General features: G+C 46.2%; 1 protein-coding gene across 1 annotated transcript; it reads right to left on the minus strand.

Moving 5' to 3' along the window:
* Positions 1–3,205: 3,205 nt before the first annotated feature.
* Positions 3,206–22,104, minus strand: LOC125435452 (amiloride-sensitive sodium channel subunit alpha-like). Its single transcript, XM_048501652.1, has 12 exons — positions 21,734–22,104; positions 20,577–20,808; positions 17,978–18,165; positions 16,269–16,372; positions 15,156–15,319; positions 14,042–14,140; positions 13,504–13,621; positions 12,383–12,461; positions 12,135–12,192; positions 8,693–8,745; positions 6,993–7,068; positions 3,206–3,811 (listed from the first exon to the last, which is right to left on the minus strand). The coding sequence occupies exons 1-12, from the start codon at positions 22,102–22,104 to the stop codon at positions 3,206–3,208; spliced, it is 2,148 nt and encodes a 715-aa protein (XP_048357609.1).
* Between the last annotated feature and the right edge of the window lie 824 nt (positions 22,105–22,928).

The following is a 22,928-nucleotide window of genomic DNA, read 5'->3' on the forward strand; positions in this document are numbered from 1 at the left end:
CATTAACAGAAGAAAAATAACAACACAGAATCATTTTAAAAACCTTGAAAGGTCCGTATAATTTTAAATAGGGCAGACGTAGTCCAATCTGGATTTTAAAAATGGATACGCCCACCCCGAACCCAAAGATTGCAGCTGTTGAAAATATATTTAAAAAGGGAAATCAATACAGCTCATCAAAGAACAAAAAGACAGAGGCGTCAAGATAAACAAGAAAATTCAACCCCAAATGAGAGAAAATGAAGTGGGACCCCCCAAAGACAGGATTAAACGATCTATTTGCTGGACTCACGAGGAAGCTAACTGCATTGTTATGGGTATGTAAATACTCATCTTTTGGGAAGAGGAGTGCAGAAGACGCATAGTGGATAGTGGGATTTTTACACGAGGTGGATTTTATCTCACAGTGCCAGAAAGTGTAAGGGTTAGGGTTAGGGTTAGTGTGCAGGTTCGTGTGCAGAAAGTAGGAACTGTTATGAGGGGAGCCAAGAAGAAAAAGAGGAATGAGGGGGAGGGGAGGAGTTTGGACTTATATGCTCCCTTTCTCTCCCGTAAGGAGACTCAAAGGGGCTTACAAACTCCTTTCCCTTCCCCCCTCACAATAAACACCCTGTAAGGTGGCCGGGGCTGAGAGAGCTCAGAAGAATTGTGACTAGCCCAAGTTCACCCAGCTGGCATGTGTGGGAGTGCACAGGCTAATCTGATTTCCCCAGATAAGCCTCCACAGCTCAAGCGGCAGAGCGGGGAATCAAACCCGGTTCCTCCAGATTAGAGTACACCTCCTCTTAACCACTACGCCACTGCTGCTCCTCCTTTATTCTGCAAAACCAGTCAATCCTCCAATGGCCAGACAAAAGCTGGGTCAGCGCCCCACCTGGCCCCACCAGGGTTGTGGTGAGTGTGAGAACCACATGTGGAATGGTGTGCAGGACCAGGGGATTGGGCAACAGCCAACAGCGTAGGAGGTTAAAAGCTCGTGTATCTAATCTGGAGGAACCGGGTTTGATTCCTAGCTCTGCCGCCTGAGCTGTGGAGGCTGATTTGGGGAATTCAGATTAGCCTGTGCACTCCCACACACGCCAGCTGACCTTGGGCTAGTCACAGCTTCTTGGGTGACCTTGGGTGACCTTGGGCTAGTCACAGCTTCTTGGAGCTCTCTCAGCCCCACCCATCTCACAGGGTGTTTGTTGTGAGGGGGGAAGGGCAAGGAGATTGTCAGACCCTTTGAGTCTCCTGCAGGAGAGAAAGGGGGGATATAAATCCAAATTCTTCTTCTTCTTCTTCTTGGGAGCCCAGGGTCTTGGGCTGGGCATTGTGAACCATGGAAAAAATGGGGGACAGCCATGTTGGACTGTCTGAAAACTGAGACACTAGGCTTTTAGCAGAAGCTCTCCTCCTGGACTCTATCTCAGGGAGATGCCAATGGGCAGCTCTTGCCAAATGGTCAGTTGGCTGTATGCAGTGCCGCAGCCACACTCCCATGCCATTTGGCAGAGAGCCAAAAAGGCAAACAAAAAACCCCACCCCAGGTAAACCCTCCATAGGGCTCCCATGGACTTATATCACTGAAAAGGTGACGTTCGATTGGAGCCTATTTGTGTCTACCGTATTGAAACCTCCCCAAGCAGACCCGTCAAGGAACTCCCAAGAATGAAAATGAGACATAAAGAAAGTCAAGGGAATTCATGATAAGAACATCTAAACAAAAATGGGAGAAGGAAGGATTTCTAGACATTGGTAATATTGAAAAATTAATAGACAGGTGGAAAAATATAAAGATTGAGAAATATATGGAGTTAGAAAGAAAAGTGATATTAAAATGGCATAGAACACCAAAACAACTAGCATATATGATTAAAGGACTTAGTTCTAAATGCTAGCACTGTGGAGACCAAGAGGCATATTATAGCCATATGTGGATAGAACGTGCAGAAGTAAAAAAAATTTGGACAAATGTATTGTTATATATCGAGAAACTGGTGAAGATAAATATTCATTTAAATAATGACTTAATGTTCATCGGTGCAATGGAAGACAGAAAGGTGGACAAACAATATAGTTATATGTATAAAATAATGATCAAAGCAGCCCATGCAACAATAGCCTTGGGCTGGAAAGAAAAGAAAAAATGGACACTTCAGAAATGGTTAGAATATATCTGGGAACAAGTGACACTTGATATTTTCGATATACTAACCAAAAATAAGACGTGGCAAGATAAACAGAATGACATTTTGAAGATATGGATAATATACGTGGACTGGATGAAAGAAGCTCGAGTCAACGAAGAAATATGGGAGAAGAGGCTACAGAGAATGAACTCACTGCTGTTTGTGTGACAAAACTATGAAGAAGAAGTAATGGGGGGAGGGAGAAAAGGGGGGGAAAGTATTGTTTGAAAATGTATGAAGAAGAAAATTACTATAAACTGTAAAATTCAAATAATACAATAAAAAATTAAATAAAAAAAAGTTTGAAAAGTGTACAAGAACAGCCAGCAGAAAGCAGGGCTGGAGCAATTCCACAGCTGGCAGCATAGTAGTGTCCTGGCTTCTACCACTATTGAGAACTTCAGGAGTCCACAGTAGGGGGATCCCACCACTCAGTCCTGTTGCCAAGTAGATTCTCCTACAGATACATCAAAGCACATCAGGCCCCCTTCCATGTGCTTCCCAGCTCATCCTCAGAAGACCTTTCTGATCCACACATCATCAGATATTGCACTGTAGCAATCCTTCGTAATGAAGTTTCCCCGTACAGAGAAGACTATCCACTCATGGATGGCTGCTGTACCATTAATGACAGTACCCTATTTGATGAGGTGCGGAGGCAGCTCTAGTTTTCCCCCATAACTGAAATGCAGGGCCCAAAATGCAGACAAAATCAGGGGATGAAGCTCTGGGTGATTCCTGAAGACCATCTGCATCTTCTTCTTCATGGCAACAGTGTATGCAAGATACTTATTGGTGTGCATGGGCTGGAGAACGTCTAGGCCAAGAGTCAGGCAGAACACACTTATCCACCTGCCAAGCTTTCTTATTGGGTAATCATCCCTTATCTGGAAGGTCACCTGACTCTTCTGACCAGATGAAGCTTGGAAGCAGGTTTCTACATGGAACAACCCAACATCCTTCCAGAGTGAAAGACCTTGCTCTAGCCAACCCAATGGGCCAGCAGCTTCCAGAAGATAAGGACCTGCCACTAGCTACAGTCCTAGCTCGAAATCCCTGTCTCTGCCAGTGGGTTCCATGTCCACAAAATCCTTTATAATGCAAGGGATGGGGAGACCTGAGTGGAATACAGGAGTATTTCCATACTGAGAGGCATCATCACAATTGCTACCAGGTTGGGGTGGGTAGGAATCACAGCTCCAGGAAGAGGAATCAGAAGATCTAGTCACAGTGGTGATCCCATTATGGCCACAGGGCTTAAGGTGAAAGGTGGCCTCATCATTGTTCTTGGGTTCCAGCAGAGCATCATCATTTGTGGTTTTTAAGGAAGAGGTCTTTGTTGGACATTCTGCCTTGCCACGGTCACAAGGTATGGGCTGAATGGCTGTATCTCCAGCCACGGTATCTCCAGTATCTCCAGCCACGGTATCTCCAGCCACGGTATCTCCAGCCACGCAAGAACTGGAGACTGCATCATCGGCGGTTTTAGGGGCTGACGTCAAACCAAAGAAATTGAAGGCCATGATGCATGTGACGGCAATCCCATCCAGTATCAACTCCAACACTTCCATTAGGGAAAGGACAGAAGAGCCAAACCAGAGACCCCAGAGGGCTCCCAATTGGGAAACAAGCATATTCACCTGCACACGAGAGGAACAGAAGAGGAAAGAGAAAATTATTGTGCAGAGCTACATGCAACTGGCAATCGAGAAAGATGTTGGCTTGAGTCCAGAAAGCTTGGAGAACATATACATGTTCTCTCCTGCAGTGGGACCCACTCAGAGGTGGGATCCAGCAGGTTCTCACAGGTTCCCAAGAGTAGGTTACTAATTATTTGTGTGTGCCGAGAGGGGGTTACTAATTGGTGATTTTGCCACGTGATTTTTGCCTTAGTTATGCCCTCCTCTCAGCAGTAGCGCGCAGAACTTGAAGCAGTCTAGCAGGAGGTGCACTGGTGTGCATGTCAGCCTGCACCTGCGTGCATTCGTTTCCTGCCCAAGGACCGGCGCAGCGGCTGCGTCCTTGCCACAGCCCCACTTAGGAATGCCCCGCCCCCGGAATGTCCGGCCACACCCCCGTTGTGCCCTGCCCAGCCCCATTGGCGCTACGCCACAGTTTAAATCCCACCACCATGGGAACCTGTTACTAAAATTTTTGGATCCCACCACTGGACCCATTGGTATCTTCTAGTCACTATGCTTAAGAGAAGAACATTAAATCGGGCCAACATAAAGCCTCTAGAAAGTAGACTACTGTGAGTTTTGTTTTTCATCTTGTTTATTGTGTACTATTTAAACACCAATAAAGGCTGGAGAAAGGAGAGAGGGAAAAAGAGATTGCCAAAGGGTATCGTGCCAGACTTTCCCGAAGAAAAGGCAGAATTTCTCAAGCCCTTCCTCTCTCTTATTTAGAGAAGCACATAACCAGTAGTAGCCACGCCCAGGTATGTGAATGAGGCCCTGTGGATTGGGGGGGTATACTTCTGAGGTTCAGGCAAATTGAAATCAAAATAAAGTTCAGTTCTCACACAAGGGCTGCTTCTTGAACATGGCCTGAATACTACCAGTCTGCATTCTACTACTCCATGCATGGGACATGGAGGGGGGTTTTCTGCATGCCACTCCTGCCCCTGCAGTCCCTTCTGCCCTCCAGAAATATCATTCCCAGGGCCATGCGCCCCACATGGAGACACAGCCACACAAGTTGGGGGGACAGGAGCAGAGAAGGAAAGCGGGGAGTCCATGAGCACAGCTTCACTGAGGAAAGGAGTCCATTTCACGCCCTTGTGGAAAGGAATCAAGTTCACCCCATCACTCTAGTCCAGCAACCCACATTCTTCCCCCACTGTAGGTGGAGTAGGAAAGGGCTGCCAGCAGAGGTGGGATCCAGCAGGTTCTCACCAGTTCCCGAGAGTGAGTTATTAATTATTTGTGTGTGCTGAGAGGGGGTTACTAATTGGACCTGCTTTTCCGTTAGAAATTCCATTAGGTCCAAAAATCATAAAGTCCTGTTGTTTCCTATGTGGCTGGTTAGCGAAGGTAGAAAACGGGGTTAATGCTCCCTGTTGGGCTGTTTTAAAAACATGTTTTAGAAATACGGTAAAGTTTCTTGTTTAAGGAAAGTATCCTTCTTTTGATTTCTAGAAACAAAATTAAGTATTTGAAAGTAGTAAGTATTTGACAGGCAGTCAATTAGAAGAGAAGTAGTTCTTTCTGTTGGCAGAAGACGATAGGACTTGCTATAATGAGTTTAAATTATGGACAGAAAGATACCAGCTGGAAATTAGGAACTTTTTTTTACAGTAAGTTTTTTACAGTAACAGAGAAATTATTAATGCCCTGCCCCCAGAATGCCCGGCCACGCCCCCGTTGTGCCCCGCCCAGCCCCATTGGCACTACGCCACTGTTTGAATCCCACCACCATGGGAACCTGTTACTAAAATTTTTGGATCCCACCACTGGCTGCCAGAATTAGGATTGCCAGCCTCAAGGCATAGCCTGGAGATCTTATGGAATTACAATAGATCTCCAGACTACTGGAATCCGTTCCCCTGGAGAAAATGGCTGTTTTGAAGGATGGATGCTGCAACATTATATGTGAGTTCGCTCCCAAAAACTCACCCTCCCCAGGCTCCATCCCCAAATTTCCAGGAACATCTGAGACCCTCCCCCCCAAAACCCCGCCCTAGCTAGAAGGGGGGGACCTCTGTGTACAAATGGTTGTACACGCACCGTTATACATCAGCACAGAGAGACAAGCGGCTTCTTGTATTGCACTCAAAACCACCTTGGTAGAAGAAACCAGTTTCAGAAAGGATGCCCAGAGCTGGTTGCATCTTTCTCTCCTACAAGTGTCCTGGAAAACGGGGCCTTGTCTTTATAATATGTAAACCACGACTACGTCACTATGAAAGTCATTTCAAAGGGTCGCCATGTTGAGTTAGATTTGCGACCAGGAGCACCTGAGAATCAACCATTAAAGGAAGGCGCCCCCTTGTGGGCAGGGATGCCACCACATCCTCTCACCCTGAAGAAATGGGAGACAGACCTCAGGCGACAAACGGTACCTGTGAACGGATACCTTTCAATTGCAATAATACTGAGAGCAGACTTTACTCCTTTGGCCATCCAACACTCTATATCTCACCCTGTATCACAGAACCTGCCCTAGGGAACATGTCACACTGGGCTATCCAGTGAAAGCTCCCAAAGTATAGGGCAGTGGTGGCGAACCTATGCTTGCATCGTTGCCAGAGGTTAACACTAATCAGAGCTCCTCCTCTGTGGGCAGCGGAGCAGAGTCGACCCCCCACACACATCTAGGCTGACCTGGGCCATTGGGCTCAATTATTAGCATTAAACCTAAGCCCTAGTTTTGGGGAAACAGTGTAGGTAACCCTGTTAAGCGCTGTTAAACCCCATTGATTTTCATGCAAAGAACTAAAGCATGATCCTTTGCCTGGGAGTAAGCTTGGCTGCTGGCAATGGGGCTTGCTTCTGAGTAAACCCTCCTAGGGTCGTGATTTACCCATTGGAAGAGCTGCACGGTTGCTTCAAAGCAAAGCCACCGACTACCACCAAGCTTACTCCCGAGTAACGCACGCCTCGGAGCCAACTGTTTTTTCTAAACTAAAACCTCAGTATTCAGGTTAAACTGCCGTGTTGGCACTTTGCGATAAATAAGTGGGTTTTGGGTTGCCATTTGGGCACTGGGCCTCGAAAAGGTTCACCATCACTAGTATAGGGCAGCCAGGAGGGGTAAAGGGAGAAGCACAAGGAAAGAAGCAACAGATGCAACGTACAGGATGCAGAAGGCACGCACCGTAAAAGCTGGAGTCTCTTGGGTGGACTTATACCTCCATTCATCAAAAAAGATGTGCACTTTGGAGATACTGTTCCTGAAAGAGAGAGAAAGCAGAATGCATGAAGCGACCTTGTTAAGAGAAATTCCTCTCTCCCCAATTGCTTCCTAGAATCCAGCAGTTCGCTTCGTTTCTGCTTTTTAGGACTCTGCCCGTCTGTTCTGACTCTGCTCCATTTTGAGCCAAAGAAAGGAGAGGCAGGAAGGGAGGCTCTGCAAAGTTTCCGACTTTCACTGAGCAGATGCTCCGAAGCAGCAGTCTTCCCAATCCTTCCTACCTTCCTGCTAGAGCACCCCCCTCTGGTGCATGATGTAACAACAAAAATAGACGGACCGAAGATATAAAAAGGCACACTGAACTCCAACTTGTGATGTGATAGAACACGGCAAAGAGGATCCAAAGAGAAACTATAGAGAAATTTCTCTTTTGAAAGAGCATACTTTGGATCAGTGGCCATATTTAAAACAAGCCCGTATAAAAAAACCAGATGTTCCATATCCCATAACACTGTAGAAGTCCTACGGTATTTGGAAGCCTCTGCGCTACACCACACTGGTTCTCGGCTGTTACTCTCAACTTCGCATGCGAAGAAAAGCAGGAGACGCTCTTTACGCAAGGACACTGGGCAGGGGGTCCTTCCAGAAAAGCAGATCAAAAGTCAGTGGTGGTGGCTCCATGAAGACTCTTGACGCAGCAGGTGGGACCCAACAACTCAGAAGAAGAAGAAGAAGAAGAAGAAGAAGAAGAAGAAGAAGAAGAAGAAGAAGAAGAAGAAGAAGAAGCAACAAAGAAGAAGAAGAAGAAGAAGACCAACTGACGTGAAGAAGAAGAAGAGAGACGACGCAGCTAATCTAATTTTACCTACCTAATGAGAAACAACAGAAGAGCGAAGGCTAATTTAAGAGCGTAAGATGATGAAGAGCGAAAGGCAGATGACCTGAAGAAGAAGAAGAAGAAGAAGCCTTAAGAGCTAAGAAGAAGAAGAAGAAGAAGAGGGAAGTAGAAAGAGAGACGGCTAATGACCTAAGCAAGAAGGCGAAAGAAGAAAGAAGAAGAAGATGAAGAAGAAGAAGAAGAGGAGAAGAAAGGAGGGAAAGAGGGAGAAAGAAGAAGAGGAGAAAGAGAAAGAAGAGGAAGAAAGAGAGGAAGAAAGAGGAAAAGAATGGGGAAAGGAAAGAAGAGGAAGAAGAAGAAGAAAGAGGAGGAAGAGAAGAAGAAGAGGGGAGAAAGGGGAAAGAGGAGGAGGAGTCTGGATTCATATTCCCCCTTTCTCTCCTAAAGGAGACTCAAAGGAGCTTACAATCTCCTTGCCCTTCCTCCCTCACAACAAATCCCCTGTGAGGTAGGTGGGGCTGAGAGAGCTCCTGAGAAGCTGTGGCTTGTGAAGGTCTTAGCTAGCATATGTGGAGAGTGGCCTGGGCTAATCTGAATTCCCCAGATAAGCCTCCACAGCTCAGGCGGCAGAGCTGGGAATCAAACCTGGTTCCTCCAGATTAGAATGCACCTGCTCTTAACCACTGCACCACTGCTGCTCCATTGCAGAGGACAGTCTGTGTGTCTGTTCAGGGGATCCATTGCAGTCTGTGCGTCTGTTTAGGGGATCCGTCCAAATGGGAGTTTATTCCTTATTGAGCTTGCACTGAAGGAAATGTATACGTACCTTTGAGTTGTTTTGTATTCTGTTTTCTGGGCCAATACATGGGAGATCCATTCCTGAAAAGGAAGCAAAGCATTTGTGTCTCTCCCAGCTTCTATGCAGCACCTGGATGAAACCCAAAACTGTCTTCTATAGACAAGCACAATATCCTGCCGTAACATAGCCTAAGCCTGCCATGCGTTAACAGACATCAAAATCATCTTTCATATGGTACAAGTACAGAGCACATACGAGAACCAGTGTGGTGTAGAGCTCAACAGAGGCAGACACTAATCTGGAGAACTGGGTCCAATTCTCCAGTCCTCCACATGAAACCTGCTGGTGACCTGCCAATCACAGTTCTTTCAGAACTCTCTCAGCCCATGCAGAGACAGGCAATAGCAAACCACCTCCGAAAGTTTCTTGCCTTGAAAATCCTACTGGGTCACCATAAGAAGAAGAAAAGTTTGGATTTATACCCCACTTTTCTCAACCGTAAGGAGGCTCAAAGCAGCTGACAAACTCCTTCCCTTCCTTTTCCCACAGCAGACAGTGAAGTAGGTGGGGCAGAGAGAGTTCTGAGAGAACTGTGATTAGCCCAATGTCACCCAGCAGGCTTCATGTAATGGAGTGGACAAACAAACCCAGCTTACCAGATTGGAGTCTACTACTCATGTAGTGGAGTGGGGAATCAAACCCAGTTCTCTGAATTAGAGTCCACATGCTCTTAACCATTACACCACACTGGCTCTCCAGCTGCTACCTGACTGCTCTTTCCACCAGACAGAGGATGCAAACTGTAACAATATAACAACAAAACTGAAAGGCATTGTCTACATCAGTTGAGAATTGTGTGCAGTATATAGCCAACAAATGCTGTGGTACAGTTACAAACATGTTGAATAATGCACTTTCAATGCATTATTCTCACAATACTAGAACCAGGGGGCATTCATTGAAAATGCTGGGGGGAAGAATTAGGACTAATAAAAGGAAACACTTCTTCACGCAACGTGTGATTGGTGTTTGGAATATGCTGCCACAGGAGGTGGTGATGGCCACTAACCTGGATAGCTTTAAAAGGGGCTCGGACAGATTTATGGAGGAGAAGTCGATCTATGGCTACCAATCTTGATCCTCTTAGATCTGAGATTGCAAATGCCTTAACAGACCAGGTGATCGGGAGCAACAGCCGCAGAAGGCCATTGCGTTCACATCCTGCACGTGAGCTCCCAAAGGCACCTGGTGGGCCACTGCGAGTAGCAGAGAGCTGGACTAGATGGACTCTGGTCTGATCCAGCTGGCTTGTTCTTATGTTCTTATGTTCTTAATGTACTTTAGTAATTGTCTGCAAGTGAATTTTGCCATTCCCCGCAGTAAAAGCCAGTTGTATAGTGCACTGGATTGGAAGTGCATTATTCAGCATGTGTGAAAGCATATGTCATTCATCAACTATGATGAAATGTCTGTAACCACTCCATCCTGCTTTCATGTCATGGCCTCTTGACCCTGTGCTGTTTTTTTTTCCATGCCACCTGCATAAAATGTCTGCATAGCAAGGATCCACTCGGGAAGAGGGATCCCGTCCACAACAGTTTACACTGGAATGGTTTTTTGTTAGTCTTTAAATGTGCCACGAGACTCTTGTTGATTCACCCACTTTGAGATACACAACATCATATCCACAAAACTTAATTCATACACAGGCACCAAATTTCTGCACTGGTGTCCTTGACAAGTCTGTGGATGTTACGGAATGTTGGTCAACATTCCATCTCAGCACCTGGCTGTGATATGTGAGTGTCCAGTGAGCCTGGCACACAACCCAAATACAGAATATCTGCTTCAGCACCTCTGTGCCACCCATACTCAGAACCAATGTCCTGATATAACAAAGTATGTAAATGTTGCTTCTAAGGGCTAAATTAAATTGGACCTCGGGTGTCCTCCATCAGATGACCCCTGCAATGTGTATGATAGCTGCAAAAAGTAGCCACAAGGAGACATGAGCCAGGAAGACCGTCACAGAGAAAGGGAGGTTAACTCATTGGATAACTCATTGGAGGTTAACTTATTGGATAAGCTCAGAGAGTAAAGGACAAGTACCTACTTCTCCCCCATCCTACTGGATCTAAACAGAACTCAGGGAATACTTTCAGTTGGGGAAACTGTACCAGAGGAGAAATGAAATCTCCTGTCATCCAGCTCTACAAACTCAATCCACAGCGGACCCTTTCACAGATTCTTTTCAAAGTCTCCCACTTTTGTTTAGATGTTTATCCTGCACTACCCCGGCCAAGGGTGGCGAACCACAGAATAACAATAAATGCAATACAATCAATAATATCCAATCAAGCATCATTCCTAAACACAACCATATAAATGCCTACAGTTTGACTAAGAACTGGCATTATGAGGTCTTAAAATTCTAAAAGTTTTCCAGCGGTTCAAACAAAGCAAAGGAAGATGCTCCTATAGAGACCCTCTTCTGAGTAAAAATGCACACACCCCAAACTCCCCCCTCAAGATCTTAAAGCTTCTCTGTTTCCTAATCAGCATGTTTTTATCCTACCCTCTTTATGCTTCGCTATTTTTCTGATGCTCCCATTCCTTTCCTTGGATTATTCCATATATATATTTATGGCTTTATTATACCTTATGATATTAAGTGTTATTTCTTATCCACCTTATGCAGATCTAGGACCGTAATAAAGATTGATGTAGACAAGTGGTTCTCAACCTTCCTAATGCCGCGACCCTTTAATACAGTTCCTCATGCTGTGGTGACCCCCAACCAGTGGTGGGATCCAAAAATTTTAATAACAGGTTCCGATGGTGGTGGGATTCAAACTGTGGCGTAACGCCAATGAGGCTGGGCGGGGCACGACGGGGGCATGGCCAGGCATTCAGGGGGCGGGGCATTCCTGGGCAGGGCTGTGGCAAGGATGCAGCCACTGTGCCGGTCCTTGGGCGGGAAACCAATGCACGCAGGCGCAGGCTGCCACACACGCCAGTGCACCTCCTGCTAGACTACTTCAAGTTCTGCGCACTACTGCTGAGAGGAGGGCGTAGCTAAGGCAAAAATCACATGGCAAAGTCACCAATTAGTAACCCCCTCTTGGCACACACAAATAATTAGTAACCTACTCTTGGGAACCTGTGAGAACCTGCTGGATCCCACCTCTGCCCCCAACCATAAAATTATTTGTGTCTCAGTTCCTAAGACCATTGGAAATATGTGTTTTCCAATGGTCTTAGGCGACCCCTATGAAAGGGTCGCGACCCACAGGTTGAGAACCGCTGATGTAGACATAGCTCAATAGCGCACTGGAGATCCGCAATCAAAGACCATAGCAACACATGCAGTGGATCCTCACATCCCAACATGATCTTCCTTCCTTTCCTCTGTTCTGGTCCTTCAAATCAAAAGCAGTCCCAGAGAAAGAGCGAGGAAACGGATCCTTACCTTGGATGAGCTGGATGTCCACTTGGAATATGCTGCTGATAGCAAATATTGGGTCACCCTGAGAAGAGAGACAAAATCTGCCAAGTGTTCCTTTCCAGAGCAAAATTGTTAATTTAATGTAGGGGTGGCCAACCTATGGTGCCCCAGATGGTTCATGGACAACAATTCCCATCAGCCCCTGCCAGCATGGCCAATTCCAAAAAAGAAAAACCTTTACTCATTTCTCACCCCCACACCATGACACTCACCTACAAGCCCTTGGGCATTTGTTGAAACAGTCCAGCTTGTTTGATTTGAACTCAGCCTGCAGCCTGTAGTAACAGTGACCTAAAAAGAGACACAATGAGTGCCAAATGTTAGTGACCAGAAAGGGAAACCTTGGAGAGGGGCTTTGCCGAGAGAGAACATTTTATTCAAGGCAGCTAGGGGCATATTTGCAGGGAAAGGAGGCATGGATTCTCTAGAGTGAAGTATTCAATCAGGCTATTCCCATAAGAGAAGGAACTATGGATTCTCCCATGAGAAGTATTCAATGAGAAGAGCTCATCTCAAGGAGAAAGGAGCCGTGGATTTTCTGGAGTGAGGTATGCAATGGAAAGGGCTATTCTTGTAAGATGAGGAGGCGTGGATTCTCTAGAGTGAAATATTCAATCAGACTATTCTCATAAGAGAAAGAGCTATGGATTCTCCCAGGAGAAGTATTCAATGACAAGAGCTCATCTCAAGGAGAAAGGAGCTATGGATTTTCTGGAGTGAAGTATGCAACGGGAAAGGATGTTCTTGTAAGACAAGGTGGGGTGGATTCTCTAGCACAGGTGTCAAACTTGCAGCCCTCCAGATGTTATGGACTACAGTTCCCATCATCCCCTGCCGATGATGGGAGCTGCAGTCCATAACATCTGGAGGGCCGCAAGTTTGACACCTATGAGAGCCTCAGAGTGAAATATTCAATAGACTATTCTCATAAGAGAAAAAACTATGAATTCTCTCAGGTGAAGTATTCAAGGAGAAGAGCTCATCTCAAGGAGAAAGGAGCTGTGGATTCTCAGAAGTATGCAATGGGAAGGGCTATGCATGTAAAGAGGTGGCATGGATTCTTTAGAGGAATGTGTTCAATCAAACTATTCTCATACGAGAAAGAACTAAGGATTCTCTTAGGTGAAGTATTCAACAAGAAGAGTTCATCTCAAGGAGAACGGAGCCATGGATTCTCTGGAGTGAAGTAGGCAATGAGAATAGCTATTCTCATAAGACGAGGAAGAAAAGCCACAAATTCTCTGGAAATGAGTCAGCAAGAACAGCCAAAGTGCTCAATTGCATCCCCACTCCCTCCCTCCCTCCTATCCGCTTCCCTGCCCTCAGTACTTACCCCAAGCCACATGCTTAGCATAATCACAGTACTCTGCTCCACTGGGAAGCGGATAGAAGAAGTAGGCACAGCCGCAACGCTGAACCATGATACTCTGGAAACAGGAATTCACACATGCCTGGAAGGAAAGAGAAGGGAGGGAAAGGCCACGTTCTTTTTCCCCACTGTAAACACCCTTTGGGGGGTGGGAATTCACTCTACTCAAGCCCCATAACCCTTTCCTTATCTGCCCTATCCCATAGCTAGGGCTCATTCCGCACATGCAGAATAATGCACTTTCAAACTGCTTTCAGTGCTCCTTGAAGCTGTGCGGAATGGCAAAATCCACTTGCAAACAGTTGTGAAAGTGGTTTGAAAACGCATTTTTTTGCGTGTGCAGAAGGGGCCTAAGTTTAGGAGAGGTGGTTTTCTGATTTTTTTTTCCAAAATACAAAAACAATTGAAAGACGGCTAATTTTTTCACAAAAAAAATTAGCCAGGAGATTGTGTAAAAGTGATTGCATTTGTGCCTCTCTAGCTGACACCACTTTCTTTTTACCTGTTCAGAGTATTTGGATGGGTACAAATTTGTCACGGGCACATCACTCCCATTCCACGAGCAGCGACCGTAGGCACCCCCAAGGTGTTCCAGTACCTTCTAATAATACAAGCAAACAGTTTTGAATATTATTAAATGTTGATCGTTTAGAAATAGAGATCATACCAAGAAATTACATAGTAAAAACATCAAGAATTAAGAAAAGAGAAATAAGAGCACAATGAATGTAGAATCATAAATTGTTTCTATTGGTAATTAGAAATAAGTTTTGGGCCCCAAAGATCGTGTTAAATGTTTATTGGAGAGTTACGTATTAAGATTATATTCATTATGTGAAATGTGGTAACACATTTATGAGATGAGATGAGATATGGAAAGATCGTATGAAATATCTGGGCGAATAAAAAAAACAGAAGAAAGATTATGGCAGCGGTAGCACAGCAGAAATAGAAGAAACAGTAGAAGAAGAACAGGATGTTTTCAAAGGGACGGGAATTGTTGACACAGCTTATGCAGATACGGACTACCGGTAATCAAATTGAACAATCAGAAGAAAATACAGAACAGTGATGACAAAACAATAATACAAGCAGAGGATCTTGTGAGCATCTGAGGGCACTTCTAATTCAATCCACAGAATTTTGTCCAGCCCACAATTCTGCTCATTCCTCCAAATTCCCCCTCCCTTCCTTTCCGATAGCCTTCAGGCATATACTGATGCTTCCTTCTTCAGCCCCTCTGCATTGTCTGTTGTGGTACAAGCACTCTGCTCAGCTCCAGGGTAGCAGGAACCTTCATGGCTCAAGAGCCGCAAGAGATAATGCGGCTCTCTGCCCTCTTGCACTGCAGCTCCACGAGCCAGAGCCGCTGGTCTAATCTCTCTAAGCCCGCCCTGCACAGTGCAGCAGGGTTAGACCAGCATCCATGCGCTTCTCAGAATGAGCGGAGTAAAAGGTAAAAAAAAAACCCAATATATACAGTGTTATCTTAATTTTAAATGTCAAAAATTATTTGCGGCTGCAAGCGTTTTCTTTTCCCATGGAAAACGGATCCAACTGGCTCTTTGAGTGTTAAAGGTTCCCTACCCCTGGCCTAGCCCAACTCAGCAACCAACCTTTTTCACTGTGATGGACGTTTGAATGCCGGGGCGCACATCGAAACCTCCTTCCTCCATGAAGGCGGGTTCATTCTGGTCGTGCACCATCACCCGAGCACCGGACCCAGTGGGGAGCAGTTGTATCATGTCCTTCCGCTCAGTGCTCAGCAAGAGAGAGAGGCCTGTCAGTGGGAAGGTGGCATGGTATAAATCAATCTTATCAGACCTCAGAAACTTAGCAGAGTTGGTACGCCAATGGGAGACCACCAAGGAAGGCTCTACAGAGGAAAGCAACAGGAGACCACCTGCGCTTCTTATTTGCCTTGAAAGGTCCCTGTTTGGGTCACTGTAAGTTGGTCACAACTCAATGGCGCTTACTTACATATCCCACTTCATCCTGGAAAAAGTTCACAGAGGTATACCTGGCGGGGGGACGGGGGCGGGGTTCCCATTTTACTCCTGCAACAACCTTGTGAGCTAAGCCAAGCGAGAATGATGGGTCACTCAGGAAGCGTCATGGTTGTGCAGGGATCCAAACCAAGGTCTCCCGGCTTCAAATCAAGCACTCTATCCACCAGCGAGGTGTAGTGGTTAAGAGAAGTGGACTCTAATTTGGAGAACCAAGTTTGGTTCCCCACCCCTGGACGTGAGCAGCGGACTCTTATCTGGTGAACTGGATTTGTTTCCTCCACATGAAGGCTGCTGTGTGACCTTGGGCTAGTCACAGTTCTCTCAGAATCTTTCAGCTCCACCTACCTCACAAGGTGTCTATTGTGGGGAGAGGAAGGGAAAGGAGTTTCTAAGCAGCCTTGAGTCACCTTACAGAACAGAAAGGTGGGGTATAATTCCAAACTCCTACTCCTCTTCTTCTTGTTGTTGTTCTACTACGACGACTACGACTACTACTACTAAAGCAACTGAAAAAGCTGAGACTCATGTCTGCTACAGAGATAAGGAGAGGCCCACATTCAGTGGTGGGGTTCAGCCGGTTCGCACCACTTCGGCAGAACCGGTTGTTAAAATGGTGCTTGTATACAACCACTTATTAAATTCTTTGAATCTCATCACCTGAACCAGTTGTTAAATCGTTTGAATCCCACCACTGCCCACATTCCATATAAAGACACTCACCATGTTGGATCCCAGGCATGGAAGATGTCCATCTTGTGTTATTAGACTTGTCGTTGAGTGTGTAGCAATTCCCATAAGTGGGATGACGGAAATGGGTGAAATTTCTATGGGAAACGGGATATAAACATTCATACTGGATTCCGACAGCGATGTAGTATATATACCAAAGCAAAGCCACCGACTACCACCAAGCTTACTCCTGAGTAATGGAGCCAACCGTTTTTTCTAAACTAAAACCTCAGTATTCAGGTTAAATTGCCGTGTTGGCACTTTGCGATAAATAAGTGGGTTTTGGGTTGCAATTTGGGCACTCAGTCTCAAAAAGGTTCGCCATCACTGATATATACATATAGTTATACTGGGGCACAGAAATTGAGGGAGGTTTTCTGGTTGTTCTTCAGCTTTTCCTTGGAAACAGGTTCTTTAGATCTTCAACATTACCAAGGTGTCCAAGTTACTCAACAGTGAGGTGAGCTTAGTTGGTCCTCTGCTTTTGCCGGAATTTTGTGTCACCTTAAATGGAAGTGGTCTGATTCAATGTGAGGTTGCACCTTATGGTCTGCAGTCTGGCCATATGGAAGAGTTGTTAGCAGTGGCATACCACTAATGCCTGCCCCCAAACCCCACCCTCCCCCAGCCTCCCTGCTGGCTCCCTGGCTCCTGTAAGTGAAGGGGGGGCGCAGGGAGCTGGGCAGGGGGCGCGGGGAGGCGGTTATGCCCCCAAGCGCAGTTTAGCCCCAGTACATCACCGGTTTGTAACACCACCATTTGCTACAAAAAAAGACAAATAACCACCTCAGCGGCTTCTAGGGTAAGTAGTCCTGGAAACTAGAGTGCAGCAAACACAGAAGGGGGGCAGGGAGGGGGAGAGAAACAACCTCTTTGGGGGATTCCTGCTGGACTTTGTTCGGAGTGCAATTTGAAGATCCTCGTGTGACCGAATACCCAAAAACGACTTTTAAAATGATGCTGGAATTAGTATAACAGGACATTCAGAACTCAAGATACTTCACAAACTTCATAATGGTAATCTTCGCAACTGCCCTACAAGGTAGGCCACTATTATCACTCCTCTATACGGGGGAGCAGGAGAGACAGAACCTTTGGCTTGCTTGTTTCCTCCATGGAGCTCCTAAATTACAGTGTGTTCCCTTAAGCACTCATTCATTCATTCATTCATTCATTTGATTTATACCCCGCCCTCCCCTGTAGGGCTCAGGACAGCGAACAACAAGCAAATAACTGTAAACACCGATCTGATATCAAATATCAATAGCAAATATCAACAGCAAATATCGAACCAACAAATGCATAACAGTCTTGAAGCTGCCTTCCACTGAGTCAGACTATCCATGTCAATATCGTCTGCCCTGACAGGCAGCTACTGTCTAGGTCTCAGGTGGAAGGCTTTCCCATCACCTACTACCTGATTTGTTTAATTGGAGATGCCAGGAATTGAACCGAGGACCTTGTGCATGCAAAGCAAATGCGCTACCACTGAGCCACAGACCCCTTCCTTTAATAAGTACACCTGAAGCTCCCTTTCATCAGGTCAGACCATTGGTCTGTCCAAGTCAGTATTGTCTGCTCTCCAAAGTCTAGTGCAAAGGTCTTTCTTCCCACCTACAGCCTGCTGCCAGGCACATTACCACTGGATCACAGCCTCTCCTTATACACAACGAGAGACACTTGCAGGACGCAGGGCTTACCTCTTGTTGCAGGGTTCCTTGTTAAAGCGGCAGGAAATGATAAAGTTTGCATCGCTGTCTTCATCCAGCATCTGGTTGCTGGGTAACCGTGCCAGGAGGTTGACGTAATGGAACCTGTACCACTCCTGAACAGCATCGATGCCAGATGAGAAGGTTTGGTAGAAGCAGTCCTCGTTGGTTTCATTACACTGCAAGGAAGACACCCAAAGGTTTCATTACACTGCAAGGAAGACACCCAAAGGTGCTCAGTGTGTAGCACCAAGCGTGTAGCAATTCCCATTAAGTGGGATAATGGAAATGGGTGGAATTGCTAAGGGAAACGGGATGTAAACATTCATATGGGAGGCCGACAGCGATGCAGTATATTGAGGAGAGGCTTTTTTATTGACTTCTTCAGCATTTCCTGGGGAAACAGGATCTTTAGCTCATCAATATTACAAAGGTGTCCAAGTTGCTCAAGAGGCATGAGCAGAAAATTACACATAGAAATGATGTACCAGATTCCAACCAGGTAGCCTTCAGATTTCCAGGATATCATGTCCTGTCTGCCATACCTAAGCATCAGTCGAAGAGGAAGTTGACGCGAATTAGCTTCTTCTACCTGATGATAGAACTCCTAGTTAGCTTTGACAGAACTCCTAGCTAACTGAAGTTCCATCTACACATTACAAAGGCCCAATGTTTGCTAGGGACCAATGGAAAGACTTTGGAACATGTGGACAATGGGAGTTTTGTGCCTCCTAGAAGCCCATTGGCTCGTTTCTGTTTATGACCCCAGAGAGAACAACAGTACAGGACTTAGGGCGTTGCCACAGAAATGACACAAGTATTGCAATGGCATCAGCTCCATGAAGACACCAGAGGAAGAGGTGAGTTGAAGTCACTTCTCCCTCAATGTTGTGGTTGCAGCAAGAAAAGAGCCAGCACAGATCTGGAAGGCGCAAAGCTCCAGTCATACGTAGGATACAAAGTTCTTGCATTGTTCTCCAGCAAACACAAGGGCTTTACAGTGCATCAAATGGCCACTGCAAGGATCCAGGAGAATTTACTCTTCCACTGTACAAAGAGACTCTGCCGTTTACCTATAATTTCCAACTACATCCCTAAGAGCTTTTTCTACCTGAAAAGCAGAAAAGGGAAATAACGGCAAATGGAAGGGAGGAGGGGAGGGAGGAATGGCAGACAGGATTCATCTTCTTTTTAAAAAAAAAACATTTTGGCCCTTTCCGAACAAACCTTTTAACACATTTTGAGACAGGAAACCAAATGTTTCCTCCATGGAGCTCTGCGTTGTTTTTACCCCCAAACGTTTTATTTCCAGACGCAAAACATTTTAAATGAATCCCCTTTTAATAAGATTCTCTGGCTGAAACATTTTGAAAATGTCTTTAATTGCTGTGCCATCTATTAACTATGTATTGTCGAAGGCTTTCACAGCCAGACTCAACTGGTTGTTGTGGGTTTTCCGGGCTGTGTAGCTGTAGTCTGGTAGATCTTGTTCATAACATTTCGCCTGTATCTGTGGCTGGCATCTTCAGAGGTGTATCACAGAGAGAAATGTGTTACTGGACACAGTGTGTAACACACTGGACACAGTGTGTAACACACTTCTCTCTGTGATACACCTCTGAGGATGCCAGCCACAGATGCAGGCGAAACGTTAGGAATAAGATCTACCAGACTACATCCACACAGCCTAGAAAGCCCACAACAATCTGTTGTCTATGTTTCCCACACTTCTCTGCTTCCCTGAACTTATTCCTTGGAGCCATTTTCTGGGCTCACTCAGTTCCCCCTCACCTGTTCACTTGCAGTATGTCTCTGTTCTTTTATTTTGGAGGTGCCAATCTTTGAAGCATTGAGTGTATGAGGCATACAGAACACAGGACAAGGCTGTGAAGCTTTGAACCATCAGTTCAACACAGAACTTTAAAGCGGGGGGATTATGTAATGGCAGCCAGGAATCATTTCGACATACATCGTTGCAAAAGATGGGGGGGACTGAAAATGTTTTAGAAGCGTTTTAGGCAGTGATGGGATCCAAAAATTTTAGTAACAGGTTCCCATGGTGGTGGGATTCAAACTGTGGCGTAGCGCCAATGGGGCTGGGCGGGGCACAACGGGGGCGGGGGCGGCATTCCGTGGGCACGGCATTCCTGGGCGGGGCTGTGGCAAGGATGCAGCCACTGCGCCAGTCCTTGGGGGGGAAACGAATGCACGCAGGCACAGGCTGCCACTCACGCCGGTGCACCTCCTGCTAGACTGCTTCAAGTTCTGCGCGCTACTGCTGGGAGGAGGGGCATAACTAAGGCAAAAATCACGTGGCAAAATCACCAATTAGTAACCCCCTCTCGGCACACACAAATAATGAGTAACCTACTCTCAGGAACCTGTGAGAACCTGCTGGATCCCACCTCTGGTTTTAGGGGATTTGTGCAGAACGGGCCAGAAAGAAACAACCTAGCTCTTTATTAAGCCCTGTGTACCCAGCTGGATGGAAACCCAGGTTCCACTGCACCATTTTGACTCCTGCTACAACAGGGTACCCGGCCTCATGTTAGAATAATTCTAGAACCAAAAGGCAGGGCGATCCACCCACCAGCAGGAAGCCCACTCTTCCATCCTGGTCGCTTCCCTGAAGGCTGGTTGGATCGTCAGGCGTCAAATGTCGCAACGGGTGATGCTGAATGTGTCCGGCCAAGCGGAGGATGTGGGGAAGCCGAGACTGGGGTGGGTTTTGCTCCCGGGGCTTGTCAAAGCCATACAGGTCTTTCAAGGTCTGATGGGTGAGGCGATCCAATTCCTCGAGTTCCTCCTGGAGAGCTGCGTACCTGCAAAAGGGAAACGGGATCGATTAAGACCCCTCAAAAAATACAATTGCAGAGGCCAGGGTAGGAAGTTTCCAAAATGATGTTGCGGAAGAAAATCCTTTAAAACAGAACAAAGGAAACCTCCAAACAACACTAAAATAGATGAATGGTTTAAAGCAGGCACAAGTTGGCAACTCAATCAGACTGCATCAATAATAACATTTTTAAAAACCAGCAAAATAATACATTATAAGAAAGGGTATAAAGCGGGTTGCTCATCAACTTCCTGGGATGAGTTTCTAGCATGATGAGAAACAACGAACCACAACCCTCGCTGCTTATATCACACACCGTGCACATTATTTATTGACATCTACTTTTTAAAATGTTATTTTATATGTATTTTTAGCCCACCCTATACCCGAAAGTCTCAAGGCTGGTCACGACATCAGATAAAAGTAATATATCCATAAACCTAAAAACACAACATAACAATAAAACTTATTTAAAATCCATAAAACCTACTAAAACCTATCAGTCTTCTTAAAACTTATTCAAAGCCATCAGAAGCTGGTTGTGGTGGGTTTCCCGGGCTGTGTGGCCGTGGTCTGGTAGATCTTGTTCCTAACGTTTCACCTGCATCTGTGGCTGGCATCTTCACAGTGTGAAACAGACTTCTCTCTGTGATACACCTCTGAAGATGCCACAGTTAAGATGGCAGCCATGGATGCAGGCGAAACGTTAGGAACAAGATGTTCCACTGGTTACGGAGTGCGATTGGCCCAAGGTCAACCGATGCTCTTCCATGGCACAAGTGTGAATTTGAACCTGGGTCTCCCAGATACTCATCCCACACTCCTAACCACTACACCACATTGGCTCCCTACATTTGTGATCAGGTGCAAGGGAGAATCAAGTATACCCGCCCCTCAAAACCACCTCTCACCTTTGGGGCTTCAGGGTACACAGTGTGATGGCGGGGAATGTCAGTTTGTCTGAACGCAGACTGATCTTCAGGTTTATGGGGTAGCTGTAGTAATGTTGGAGAGTCTCCCCAAATTGCCAGTACAGAAGGGCGATAGTCAGCAAGAAGAGCACTATCCAGAAAGTCGTCTTCATCTTGTTCTCAGCAGGACAGATCAAACGGAGGGCGCCATGGATCGTGCTGTGAGTGCAGAAAAACTTAAACATCTCCTGGTAGGAGGTTGGGAATTCAAAGAGGCCCTCCAAGGGCTGATCCGTCGGGGATGCCTCTTGATTCGGGCCAGCACTGTCAATTTGTTCAGGCACTGCTTGTTGCTGCTCCAGGTCTGACATTATCTATTCCTGGCCGGATTTAGCTGCTCCCCACCGAGTGTTGTCACTTCAACCTCCGATAACGCAAATGGGCCGCTGCTGGCTCCTAGCTGGGCATCAACAGTTTGTTTCGCTAATACTTCCCTCAGGCAGCCTGCAGACAAGAAGCATAGCATGAATGTGACCGATAGACCAAAGACGTTTGCCAAAGGATGAGAAGGTCTTGCTGGCTTCTTCTGCCCACCTTCCTACATCCTCCCTCCACACTGCCCAGTTTCTGAACAGAAGGAAGTCAAGATGAGTCCCTGAAAAGCCGGCCTTCTTGACAAAAGTCAACCAAAGCCGGGGTGAAGTTACACAGGAAAGAAAATCACTAGAGGTGCCGCTTCCAGGTGGAATCTGGGGATCCCCTGGAATTACAGCTCATCTCCAGACTACAGAGAGCAGTTCTCCTGGAAGAAATTGTTTGGAGGGGGGGTTCTATGGCCCTGGACTCCACTGAGGTCCCTGTCTTTCCCAGGCTCCATCCCCAAATCTCCAGGATTTCCCCTACCTGGATGTGACACCCCTATCCTCCCATCCCCCACCAGTGGCCAGAAGGGACTTGCACTCTCTATGTGGTCAGAAGTGTGATGCAGCGGCCAAGAAAGCCAATGCAATTCTGGACTGTATCAATAGGAGTATAGTGTCTAGAACAGTGATGGTGAACCTTTTCGAGACCGAGTGCCCAAATTGCAACCCAAAACCCACTTATTTATCGCAAAGTGCCAACACGGAATTTAACTTGAATACTGAGGTTTTAGTTTAGAAAAAACCGTCGGCTCCAAGGCATGCGTTACTCAGGA

This window comes from Sphaerodactylus townsendi, linkage group LG06 (genome assembly GCF_021028975.2).
Source record: "Sphaerodactylus townsendi isolate TG3544 linkage group LG06, MPM_Stown_v2.3, whole genome shotgun sequence".
In the NCBI taxonomy this organism is placed as follows: Eukaryota; Metazoa; Chordata; class Lepidosauria; order Squamata; family Sphaerodactylidae; genus Sphaerodactylus; species Sphaerodactylus townsendi.

Bases quoted from the DNA above. Each gene is read 5' to 3' on its own strand.
- LOC125435452 (XM_048501652.1), bottom strand. From the start codon at position 22,104: ATGTCAGACCTGGAGCAGCAACAAGCAGTGCCTGAACAAATTGACAGT. The intron at 18,166-20,576 runs GTGGGTGGATCG...TCTTCCTTGCAG, and splicing joins GAAGAGTGGGCTTCCTGCTG to TGTAATGAAACCAACGAGGA. The intron at 3,812-6,992 runs GTGCGTGCCTTC...TCTCGTGTGCAG, and splicing joins AAGAGACTCCAGCTTTTACG to GTGAATATGCTTGTTTCCCA.